Source organism: Pinus tabuliformis, chromosome 6, assembly GCF_031772625.1.
Source record: "Pinus tabuliformis cultivar Carrire ecotype Pingquan chromosome 6, CPIR1, whole genome shotgun sequence".
Lineage (NCBI taxonomy): Eukaryota > Viridiplantae > Streptophyta > Pinopsida > Pinales > Pinaceae > Pinus > Pinus tabuliformis.
This window is the reverse complement of record NC_142292.1, coordinates 1065286792-1065299830: the sequence shown is the minus strand read 5'-3', so window position 1 is coordinate 1065299830 and position 13039 is coordinate 1065286792. Positions and strand designations below refer to the sequence as shown.

Here is a 13039-nt window from a genome sequence, read left to right as displayed (position 1 = left end):
TACTTCATCATCACATATGAACATGACATCAAACATTCATCAAGGGTTAGTGTCATATAATTAGGGCAACTAACAATTGTATCATCATACTTCAAGAATCTACATCACTTCTTTATCATATCAAATCAGGGCATCCATTCATATTTTCTAAGCTTTATAAAAAACAAGGTCAACAAGAAGATCCTGAGTATCCATCTTATTGTTACACTTTTATCATTAAGGTTACCATGCTTATCACAAACATTATTAATAGTATCAAGCTACCATATATAAAAAAGAAGGTGCTAGCCTTCTTTATGAGATTAAGAAATTCATCATGTCTAAAATAAAAGATGCTTGCCAAATATCAAGAGCACTAATATATATCACATGTACCATAAATCAAACTTACTTTCATGTTCATATATGAGTCATTCATGAAGGTGATATTCCCATCATACCTTAGGGCTTAATATTGTAGCTGAAACAATATACTATACATACCTTATAACATTCAGATACCTTTGCACTTTGTATCACTTACTTGTCATGGGCAACTGTAGCTCTTCTCTTCCTGCACTAGCTATCTTTTCCTACACCTCGGATGATCCTCAAGAAGGATCCACTTATCACATCTCATCAAGAGGTTAGAAGTATCCAAATACTCAAATATACATGCAGGAAGTATAATCAATGATCAAATCAATAAATCTAAACAAAAGTAAAGACATAAAGAAGTAACATAAATAAAAAAAGTACTTATCTTTAATGAGAGGTGATCATCTCCCTCTTGAACCAACCTTCAAGAGTCATGACTGCCCATTGTCCATATAACATTGTTGCCTTTATTATATTTCAATCAAATTCATCAACAACTAGGCCTAATTGAGATTATCCCATCTAGTGCAACGTCAAACCTGTCACAAGTACTAGAACGTCTTCACATTGACCATGCTAGGGTTTCTAGATTGCATATCTCAAATCTTTGTCATAATCTAGGGTTTCTTCCAAAGCCTAACTTCATAATATCCATCAAAGCTTAATAACCAAATTCCCTAGGGTTTCCTTCAAACCTTAGTATTCTTTTAGATCTCCTCCCTCTTCTCTTGCTTCCATCAAAGGTGTCTTCATGGGGGTGATCTTAATGACTTTTTTTCATCCTAGGCTCTAATAACATGTTAATTTTTTCTTAGGGCTATATTGTAGTTTGCTTTAGATAATTGCATTTCTTCATTTACACATTAAATTCACCCCACAACATCATAACATTATTCACTTTTACAACATTATTCAACAACATATGCGATTACATAGAAAGAACAACATCATCATTAAATGTAGGGGAACTTAAAGGAGCAATAGAAGAAAATCATTCGCACATAGAGACACTAGGATTGGTTAGAGACCAGGGCAAAACCCACTATGGGGAAACCCTCTCAAATTCTTATTCTTATTAGATTGCCATAAAATGTTCAGCAAAGAGAAAGTACAATGATCCATATCTTCAACCATGAAATTATCGAACAAAATCAACTAATCAACATCCAAGAGATGAACCCAACAATGCTAATAATCGAAACCTTGATTCAGAAACCTGCGGTCAACTGTCACTATTTGTGGTCAACTGTTGAATTTTGCGGTCAACTGAAAACCAAACCCTAGTTTCCAACCGCACGTAGAAGGTGTACATGTGTATGGATAAAACCCTCCCACTGCACTTATGAGCTTTCGTGCCTGCGGTTGCAACTGAAAAAATGTCTGTCATTTTGCAGCTGGAAACTAAAACCCTAGATCTCACGTGCAAACTTCGAACCCTACAATTTCGGACATGTATGAACCAATCTCCACGAACCACCTCAGACCTGTGCAAGCCAAACCAAAGAAAGAAGAATGATCATGATGATGTCCAAATGAGGGTCACTTGACTTGTATTTATACCCATCTAAGGGTCTCCAATTTCTCTTTTGGGCCGACCTGTCCTTTTGTGCACATGTGGGCTTTTCTTCAAAAATATACTTTCCCTTGTCCAAATGGAGTGCTTCAATAGTCAAAATTGGTCCTCTCAGAAAGAGGAATCTAGTCTCATGGTTGGAATTTGTCATTGAGCTGCCAAGTTAACACAACAAAAGACATTTCAGCAAAAAATGCATTGTAAATAGAAGGGACAACAAGATATATTTCTGCAGAAAATGACTTGTAAATAGAAGGGATAACGAGATATTTCTGCAGAAAATGTGTAGGGGCAGCAAGTGATATTTCAACAGAAAATAAGAAGGGAGAGGCTCTTGACTTCTTAGACTTGTCTTCACCAAAACTCTTGATACCATGTTGAAACTTGATGTTCTATGCTGAAACAATTACTTAAACAATGAAACTTCTTCCAGTTGCAATATCAATTAAGCAATTGTAGATAGAACATAAACCATATAGATCAAAATAAGACAGCCAAGAACACAATGAGACATAGAGAATTTAGGTATAATGATCATGGCAAAACCCATTGAGCGAAAACCCAACCGAATTCTTCTTCTATTAGAAATCAATTGTTCAACAAAAAAACCAAAATACAATGAGATATTAAGAGAATAAGTAAGTTCACCCAAATTTGAAATAGCTGTAGCAAGAAGATCTCTGGTAGCAGTAGTTGTTGCAAACACTGGATCACTTCGGCTTCTGCTCTTACTCTCCAAGTCTCTCTCTCTCTCTCTCTCAATCCTTCTTTAGTCTCTCCAACTCTCTCTTCCGCAAGTCCGAATTCTCCTTTCACAATGCACAAGTAAGTAGAGAGGATATGAGGCACATATATATAGGATGAGCAAGGAGTTTGAGTCCTAAAGGAGGAGTAATTCGCATGCCTTTAAGGGGAGTTACATATGCCAATTTAGGGAGAAGAGGTACCAATGCTTTGTAACTCATGCCATAAAGTAGAAAGACACATATTCTTTGTAACTCATGCCATAAAGGAGAGAGATACACATGCCTCGTAACTCATGCCTTAGAGGAGAGAGTGAAACATATGCATTGAAGAGTGTGTAATTGTAATCTTTTATGACGAGACTTTAATTCACATAAGAGAGTGTAAGAGGAGTGCAATGAATCCATTAAGTGAGAGAGAGAGGTACAAGTGCCATCAAGGAGAGAGAGAGGTGAGAAGTGACATGATTGAATGCCAAGTAGGAAAGGTCACATGTATTTCCTTTTTAATAATAATATTATAGTATCATAAGGATAATAATAATAATATTAATGATAACATTGATGATTAAGTAAAAATTGAGCAATTAAGATTGGTTAAGGATAAGTCAAGTGATTTTCCATCGTCTATGCTTGATTACCAATTGAAGTGGGGTGATTTACTATTTTTGGAAAGTTATGCTTGAAATGATAGACATGAGTTTCTAGTTTTAGAAAGTCACTCTAGAATAGTCAGAAATGAGATTTTATTCAAGGAAATTCATCCCTTAGCTGCCAATTTTCAACATATGGCAAAGCATGTAGCCCTATGCATGCATCCAAAAATTTTTATGCCCTCTTATTTGCTAGACTTTGGTTGTGTAGTGAATGATTTTGGGGAAGAGAGGTTCAAAAGGCACGACCCATGACAAACCATAAGGGTCTCAAGAAACCACCTAAGTTAAAAAGAACACTTTACATCGATCACAAAGCGCCGCCTAGTTAAAATACATGAGACACATGGTCACAACTTTTGGCTCATCATGGTACATAATACATTCCTTGTGAAGGCACAACTGATCATGGAACAATATGTTTAGACATCATCTCAAATCATGCATGAGATAAATTCAGACGCTGGGACAATGTGGTGAGAAAAACGTGTCCATCCTGATGTGAAACTGAGGGGTAACAGGTCCATACCTCCTCTTGAAGGGGTACACCCTTCTTCAAGGAATGGCTGTATAAATAGACAAACACATGCTCTTATCTGTATTATCTCATCTTGTGGTCTCCTTGATCTGAAATACCATATTACCAAGTGATATAAGCTTAAAATAACTTAATTTTGGAATTTTTCTCTTCTAATTGAAAATTTTCTCTTGGGCACACTTGTGTATTTCTGTTTTTCCCATTTGTGAGGAGGCTATTTTAGGATTTGTGTGAGATTTGCTTCCATCGATTCTTCTGTTGACCTTGTAAATCTCATAACTGAGATAGCAATGCAAGTAGGATGATTTAGAAATCAAAGGTTTGAATGGATTATAACTTTTAATTATGCCTACTACTAGACTCCTAGATAAGGTTTAAGCTATTTTCTTTGTATATGTGGCTATAATGACATGAACGTGACAATGGACTTTGATGATTGTGTTTCCCCTGCATTTTTTTTCGTATTATACCGAATCTATATAAATTGCAGCTTAAAACATGGGTTTTGTATGATGGGTTTTGATTTGGGTTTCTGGTGATTTAACTATGGTCTTTTTATCAACAACATTACAACAAGCAAAGCCTCCATGTCAACAAACCAAGAAATGTAACATCTGAATGGTCCAAACCTTGTGGTTATTGCTCTTGTTCTTCTCATTTTTGGGGTCATCTTAGCTTTTACATATTGTATATGGGTGTCAAGGAGTTATTGAAGTCCAGTCTTCCACCATGCTAACCTTGAGCATTGTGAAAACAATCAGTTAGTATTGATTTGAATTGGGTACTAAATGTTGAATATATTCTTATTCAATTATCTTTTTAATTGAAATATGAAGCTAATCTCTATACAAAATGCCCGCAGGCAACACAGCTGTAAAAATATCCAAAACCTATTGAGAAGGAAATGCCTTTTATCATTATGAACAAGAAATATGAGGAAACTTTAAGTGTTATAGAGGATAGGCATTCGGCTTATAGACCCTTCATGGCCTTATTGCAAATTGGAAATAGTTACACTTAGGTTTCCTATAGCTAAATTGCATTTTGCTCATGTCCAAGTGCCAATAATGGAATGGCACATGACTCTTTTTCTGAATTGTCTGAACGTTTTCAGAATTAGTCAGTATAAGGGCTATTCATACTACTATATAGTATAGACTATTACACTTACAAGCAGCTACAAATGTTCATGGTGAATTAAAAAATTGGAATTCCCCAAGAACATTTGCAGTTGCTTGTAAGCATAATAGTCTATTACTGTATAGCATTATACATTTTATTGCTGTCCCCCAAAAAGTTTGGGGGTGTGCTCTAGCTACCCTGGGGATGCGTCGCCCCATTGTCGCTGTTCCCCTGTCTTGAAAACCATAGCAACAGTTTCTTCAATTTTTTTAGAAATATGATGTTTCAACAAATTTGAACTTCGTCGAAGAGAGTACAAACTGATGAATAACCAACCATATGGGACATCCATTCTAGAGACGTAAAACCCATAGTCATAATGAATTGTTAAAAATTATACACTGTACGCTTCATTTACTACAGTTCACGTTAATGGGGCACAAACCTTGGGCACTATTGTTTAGTTGATCCATGCTTAACAAACAAATTATTGACATCAATAATAACAATTAAATTTATGGATTTAAGAGATCTGTGGCTAGTGTCTTTTGAATCAGTGATCGGAGAATCCACAGTTTTAACCACCTAAAATTCGTTCAGTCCATAACATTTTGAATCATAGCTACAAGACTTGTGCTGGCAAGAGACTTGCCAAGGAAAAAGAGTCGAGTTTGACTCAGATCAGGAAAAACTTGACAAGTACAAAAAATAAGAAAATATTAAAAAACTCGGCTATATAAAAGTATGGGCAAGGAGGGGGGGTGTGGTTTCAGTGGGTCATGGGTTAAACCTGGGTCAGCATTTCAGACTTATTGATGAGTCAAAATGACCTGTTTGAGTGGCAAGCTGGGGCAAACTTGGATCATTGTTTTGACCTGCTAGTCTGGTAACTATGCTGTGGTGATAAGAAGGCATATGTTTTTGAAATTTTTTACTCATTTATGTGAAAAAGACAGCCTGCAAAAGGAAAGATATTTTGGGAATTGAGAATTGTTTGATGACTTTGGTGTCAAAGCAGTGAAGTTCTGCCAAATAATTTTAACCCTGCTCAGTGCTGTCATCCCTTCTCCCAAGTTATCATGAAGCATCAGGTAGTCTAGGCATCAGCAATTCATTGAAAAATCTACATGAAATGCCTTACTTGATCCATCTGGAAAGAGATTTTCCCATATCAATCATACTCCGCTAGGTTTATATTCTAGGTTTTAAATTTTAATTGAAACTTTAGCATTAAGGCTTTAACAGGTTGTCTGCCTTGTGATTTAATTTGTTCATGAGTGTCTTGCAACTTTTGCACCTTAAATTTTTGTGCTGCTATATATATGAACTAACATGTTACTATTTGATTGCAGTATTTTTCTAATGCAGCCTTGGCAAGAACAAGTGTGGCAAGCACAACCATCTTATCTTCAACTTCGGCACTATTCACACTCTTCTTTGGAGCACTGTTTGGCCAGGATTCCCTCAATATCGCAAAAGTCGTTGCAGTATGTGTGAGTATGGCTGGAGTAGCCATGACCACTCTTGGAAAGACATGGGCTGCTGATGATGCCGTTCAAAGTAATTCTTTGTTAGTTATCTATCCCTCTCTATTTTAGTGGATCCCCAAGAGGGAGATTTTGAGGCTTGGTTAAGATTCTGTATCTCTTTGGGAATAATATGGGATCTCTATTTATATATAATATAGTCAGCTGTCACATCAGTATTATGTTTATTTTGTTATTGGGCTTCAAATAAGGAATTACACTGTTATGTATAAAATATTTTAAGGTTTATGTTTGAAATGGGCTTCACTTTGAAATTTATAAATGGACTATGGATACTATAATGCACATCTAGATGCACACTCGCAAATATAAATTGTAGTTGGTTTGGTTTTTGAATAATGTTGAGCAGGAATGGTGAACACTCAATTGTGGGAGATATATTTGGACTTCTTTCAGCAGTTTGTTATGGCTTATTCACTGGTAGAGCTACCTTTGTTCTCCAAGCTTTTCCTTTTACTACTGCCATATTTGTTAGATATGATTTTCTGCTTTTTCAGTAAGGTTTTCATGTTCAATAATTTTGATTCTCCTAACAGCATTGGCATGGCTATATTTTCTGCACAGTAATGTTGAAAAAACTCACGGGTGCTGAAGGTGAGAAGGCTGATGTGCAAAAGATTTTTGGCTATATTGGGTTATTCACTTTACTAGCTCTTTGGTGGCCAGGTAAAAACTGAGGTTCTTTGTGAGAATTTATTTTCTGATAAGCTGCATAGCTTCTTTCAACTATATAAATTAAGTTCAAAATTATTAGTCGTTTTTGGTGGGGTCTATAATGCAATGTTAATATTCTGAAACAAGAGTTATTTCCCCTTGTTAGTTAACTTTCGAGTTTCTCCCTAGTTATCATTCTAGCTTTCCCAATACATGGAGGTTTTTGTACATTTTCGGTTATCTTTATTGAAATTTTTGTTTCTAACTGTATCCTTAATATTCAATATTTGTCCATTATTTATGCATAAATTATGTAAGATTCAAATGCAAGTGTGGTACTTCATTCGAATATGTACATAGTTCTTCCTTCCTCTTTTTGCTGTACAATGTTCAATATCCACAATTAACTTATATAAGATGTATGAGAGCATTAGTGTAGATAAATTTTATTTCGAGACAAACGTTTGATGGGAAGTCTGTTAGAAATTGATGAATAATGAGAATTAATAATTTATTGTTTCAATTTGCTTTTAGATTTTATCATGCTATAACCTGGCCATATTGTGAGTAATAGCATTCCAAAAGGGTTCAAGGATATCTTGCAGAAATGAGTAGTGGGTAATTAACATCACTGTGGGAAATGTGAGCATAACTGCATATTCAAAGGGGTTGTTGTATTAAGTGTTCTTGGCCTAATGTTGAAAGGTAACCAGGAAGAGTGATCCAATAAAATTCACATGAAGCAATAAGAAAAGAGTCAAAAGATGACATTCAGATTCTAAACAAATTCAAACCATCATAAATTGAACTAGAGATAATAAGAAAAGTTAAATGATAAGATGATTTTATTAATGCCCATGAATGACCAAAAGGGGCTGTCAATGGGACTCAGAACTACAATCTAGTGCTGACAAACTATATGAGTACCAAATCAGCTCCTAAAAGCTAAAATCTAAAGCATAACACCAAGTGACATAGATGTACTCTCTATAAATGTCCCTCTATTCACCATGTTCAAATCTTGCTAAGAAGGCAAGGGGTGACTAAGGGTGTTCAGTGAATAACTTAGAGGATGGAAGTAGTCAATAGAAATGCCAACACACTAGCAAGGGGTGACTAAGGGTGTTCAGTGAATAACTTAGAGGATGGAAGTAGTCAATAGAAATGCCAACACACTAGCAAGGGGTGACTAAGGGTGTTCAGTGAATAACTTAGAGGATGGAAGTAGTCAATAGAAATGCCAACACACTAGAGTAACAAGGAAGGCTCGGAGAGCCAAATTGCCTCTATACTGAAGCACTTGTGGAAGCAATCTCCTTCAAAGAGCAAAGAGTGATGAAGAGGTACCTATTCTACCCTGGGGCCAAGTCTCAAAGTTCAGATCTTATGAAGGAAGGTAGTTTGAAGATACTCAAGGTGAAAAGGATGGGCCTCAAAATTTTCCTTGATGATGGCTTGAGGAAGTATTTGATTGTGACAGATCATATTCTATAATAACAGAGTTTGGGCTTTCTCAATCCTAGCCTAGTTAGATGACAAGAAGCAAGGTCCCCATGCTTCAAAACCATAAAGGACAATAGGTATAATGATCATGTGCAAGAGTTGCTTCTTATACGAGAATCTTGAAAGTATAGTTAAAAGCAATGTCTCTCCGGCAAGGAAAATGAACTGTAGCCCTTGTTGAATTGGGGCTGAAAAACATGCCACAAACTCAAATATGTGTAAGTAGTGGTGACCTCATTGCCATTCTCTTAGAAGAGGAGGTGGTACTTTGATATGAAACTCTTGGACACCAAAGATCATGACCTTATTTTTTTCTACAGTTAACCAACAACTATTTGAGATAAAAAATACTACACATGGCATTAGTTTTCCTTTGAGGTCCCTCAGGGGAGGAAGCTAAGAGCATCATGTTGTCATAAATAAGAGTAAAGAAATTAGGACATGATATAGAAGATCATTGTCTCTCTCTTGTATGTTCTCCTCAAGAAAAGACTTCAACCCATTGATGTAGATTCCAAAAAGGGTTGGAGAAAGTGGGAAACCTAGTTTGACTCCTAAGGTGCTCCAAATAAAATTTGAGAAGTTGTGAGTAGCATGAAATGACAAATGGTAGACTCGTAGAGTCTAATGATGACAACTAGGTGATTCTTGGAGATGTCAGTGTCTTGTAGCCTTTAGAATAGTGCCTTTCTTAGGATGGAGTCAAAAGCCTTTGGAAAGTGAACAAAACAATGGAAACTTTCAAAGAATGATGTTGAACCTCCTCAATGATAGTTGGGAGAGTGAAGATGTGGTCAGTGGTCTAATACTCTTGTTGAAACCTTGTTTGTCCTCTAGCTTTGAGGTCCCTCCTCTCAAGCTAGTAAAAAAATCATATGTTAAGCATTGTAGCATAGAGCGTGAGATTCTCAGAGATGTCAATGTATTGTAGCTTTTAGAATAGTGCCTCTCTCAGGATGGAGTCAAATAGTGCCTCTCTCAGGCTGGAGTCAAAAGCCTTTTGAAAGTGAAAAAAACAATGGAAAAATTTCAAAGAATGATGTTGAACCTCCTCAATGATAGTTGGGAGAGTGAAGATGTGGTTAGTAGTCTAGTACTCTTGTTGAAACCTTGTTTTTCCTCTACATTTGAGGTCCCTCCTCTCAAGCTAGTAAAAAAATTACATGTTAAGCATTGTAGCATAGAGCATGGCAAAATTTTGCACAATCACAATGGCTTTAAAAAATTATTAGGGTTTGATGTATTCCTCGATTTGAAAATGGGTTGGATGATATGGTCAAACCATGAAGGAGGAAAACTTGGACAAGCAACATGATTAAATGGGTCCATAATATAAAATTCTAGTGAGCCAATACTATGATTCTGGAACTCCGACCTAAAAACCTTCCTCATTTGTAGCTTTTCTAGTGTTCATAATCCTAATTGCTCTCTTGATGTTTGTTGGAAAAAAAAACATGAGGGGGGAGGGGGAGGAGATATGGATTGGGGGCAATGGATGCACATTGTAAATAAAGGTAGTATGTAAGAATAAGTAAAGATCATTAATGTTATCTAGGAGAGCAACATGCCTAGGAAAGGGGGAGTGTTAGAATGATTTAGGTGAATGACAAAGATGTTCTAGACGCTTGCATATCCTCATGGATAGAAAATTATGCTCCGTATGGTGGAGAAGATGTTTGTAATCTCTTCAAGTGGATAGGATGGTTTTTTGGGGTGGGGGAAGGGGCAAGGGAGTCACGAGATAGGAACAAGTAGAGATTCTCATATGGTTGATGTAGGGATAGTGGTACAATGTTGGATGGTTTGAGGGTGGTATAAACATAATAATACTAAAATCATAATAAATAATAATAATGTAATTAGTTGAATGAAAAGTCGAAGTGCACATGCCCCTTCACCTTGTGACCAATCATTGTGTGTAAGTAGACCATCATGAGGCTCATTGTAAATCATCATTCTTATTTATTCAATCAATCTTTTATTATTTTAAAATATTCTTTTGTAAAAATATTTTGTTAGACACTTTTTGCTATATCGATATCAGAGCAAACTCGTGGCTACTATGGGTTAAACTTTTAAACTACAATTTCGCACAAAGTTTTATTCGTTGTATAACATCGTACCACTTCAGCTGTTGTTCATAAGGTTGTTAGCTGTGCCATATTTCATTGTCAATTTGTTGTACACCTTGTGCATGCCACCATACGTTTGTACTTTGCCGTTGTCGTTGTACCCTATTGTTACCAGCGAATTAGCATCACCATTGCCACATTCATAACTCAACCGTCATTTTTTTTTAATTCTATCATTCATATGTTATTTTTTTAATCATGGAATATTTCATTAAGTTGGCTTACCTCATAAAGTCCACTTATTAAATAAATAAAAACTTGATATACATAAGTATATAAAGTAAAAATTAAATAATTTTTTTTTCAAAGTTTATTTTGTTATAACATATAAAAGTGAAGAAGGGTGCATTTTGCAAAGAAAAAGGCCAACCCCAAGGTGGTCCTTAATTCCTTAATGACGAATTACATGTAGATGTTAATCGATGTAGAGATGAAGTCAATAAAATAAGACATTGTATTGGTTTTGTTGAGAAGGGACATAAAGAGTTAGGAGGAAGACGAAATGAGTTAGGGGAAGTACAAAAAGAATTGAGGGATAAAACTAATAAATTAATAGAAAAGGAAGACAAAATTGACATGTTATAGAAGATATTGAGAAACAATTGCAAGCCTTATTAAGAATGAGAAATGACGACAATGTTGAAACACGAAGGATACTTAATGATGATAATGAAGGAATTGACCAATTGGAAGGGCAAGTGTGTTATTTGTGTTAAATCCCCTGATCCTAGCCAAAATTTATTTTTTCATGACGATTATTTATTCCCAACAATTTATTTAATTAACAAAATAAATCCTGAATTGTTGAGAAAAAGGGTACCAAGGAGGTGTTTCCTGGTGCTTTTTGCCGTTAGCCTAGGAAAACACATGAGACACCTTTTTAGTGGGTGCCTTTATGAGTTATTAAAGTCGTGTGACTTTTAGTCACTTTGTGAGGTACAAAAAGTAAATAGTACTTCATATTATTAAAGTTACTTTATGTTTTTAAAATGATTTCATGTGGAAAAAGGTACAAGGTATAACAACTTAATAAAGTGACTAGGGAGGCTCATTAATGAAGGGGGAGACATAAAATGGGGGTCAATGGGAGATTAGATCTCCACCCTTGATCAAGGAGAGTTGAGATCTAATCTCAACCCTTGATCTTAGGGATAGGGTTCTCTCAACTTAATGAGACTAAAAAGGAGGAAAAAGGCAAGGATAACTCTCATTCTTCATGTGCAAGTGTTGGAGAAGAGGAGCAGGGAGGAAGAGAAGGGTTTGAAGCTGAGATAACATTGGTTGTTAAAGGATAGAAAAAAAACGTAGAACAGTAAGGTGTTGAAAATAGGACAAGGAGAGGTGTTACTAGGCTTTTATCCCTTTTAGCCTAGTGAGCACATTAATGGCTTTTGTTTTGATGGCATTTATGAGTTATATTACTGTCATGGTGGGAAAAGGTATTTAGAAGTGTTGTACCATGTACTTTTTTCTAATATTAAAGTCACTTGTACTTTATAAAGTGACTTTGTTAAAAGTACTAAGTGTACTTTTCTAATATTAAGGTGAGGAGAAAAAACACTTTATGAAAAAAATTAAAAAGGTACACAACTTAAAAAAGGTACTAGGAGATTTTTAAGTGATGGGGCCAATGCATGAGGGGGGTCATTTGGAAGAAATGATCTCAACCACACATTTTCAGATTCGAGGAAATCTCAGCCATTGGATCTTATGTTTAGGGATTCAATCTTTTCCAAGCAGACAAAAGAGAAAAAGTGAAGCTCATTCTTTACTACACACTTGAGAGAGCATTGAGAAGAGAATGGAGCACCAAGGAGGAAAGGAGGAAGGGTTTTGTGTGAAAGAAATTGGACAACAAAGAGAACAAGGCAGAATTTAGCTGTGGTTTGGATCTCAAGAGGCTGAGCTTAAGCCTTGGAGGAGGCTCGAATATCTAAGGAGCAACTTTTTAATCTTCAACACCCAGGTCAAAATAATTTTTGAGCTAGAGGCAACGTACATACTTTATTCCTCTCACCCATTTGTCAGCAGATAAGAGGCTGAGAATTTCGGGCTTGAGCAGTGTAAATCTCGGGATCCCGAACATTTCGGGAACCTGAGCACAAAACTCGGGCTCCCAAAAATTTCAGGAACCTGAGCACAAAACTCGGGCTCCCAAAAATTTTGGGATTGTCAGCACAAAACTCGGGGAGGCTTATGTGTGTTTTTTCTGAGTGT

General features: G+C 36.0%; 1 protein-coding gene across 3 annotated transcripts in view; it reads left to right on the top strand.

Annotated features, from left to right (window-relative positions):
* The window catches only part of LOC149262620 (thiamine-repressible mitochondrial transport protein THI74-like), a 150135-nt gene that overhangs the window by 74885 nt on the left and 62211 nt on the right, over nt 1-13039 (top strand). For 2 of the 3 annotated variants that reach the window (XM_089424971.1, XM_089424973.1), the window contains exons 3-5: nt 6339-6556; nt 6883-6953; nt 7098-7199. In XM_089424971.1, the coding sequence (XP_089281097.1) occupies nt 6339-6556; nt 6883-6953; nt 7098-7199 (391 nt within the window). The remainder of the gene's footprint in view (nt 1-6338; nt 6557-6882; nt 6954-7097; nt 7200-13039) is intronic. The other variant, XM_089424975.1, reaches the window with a different exon arrangement.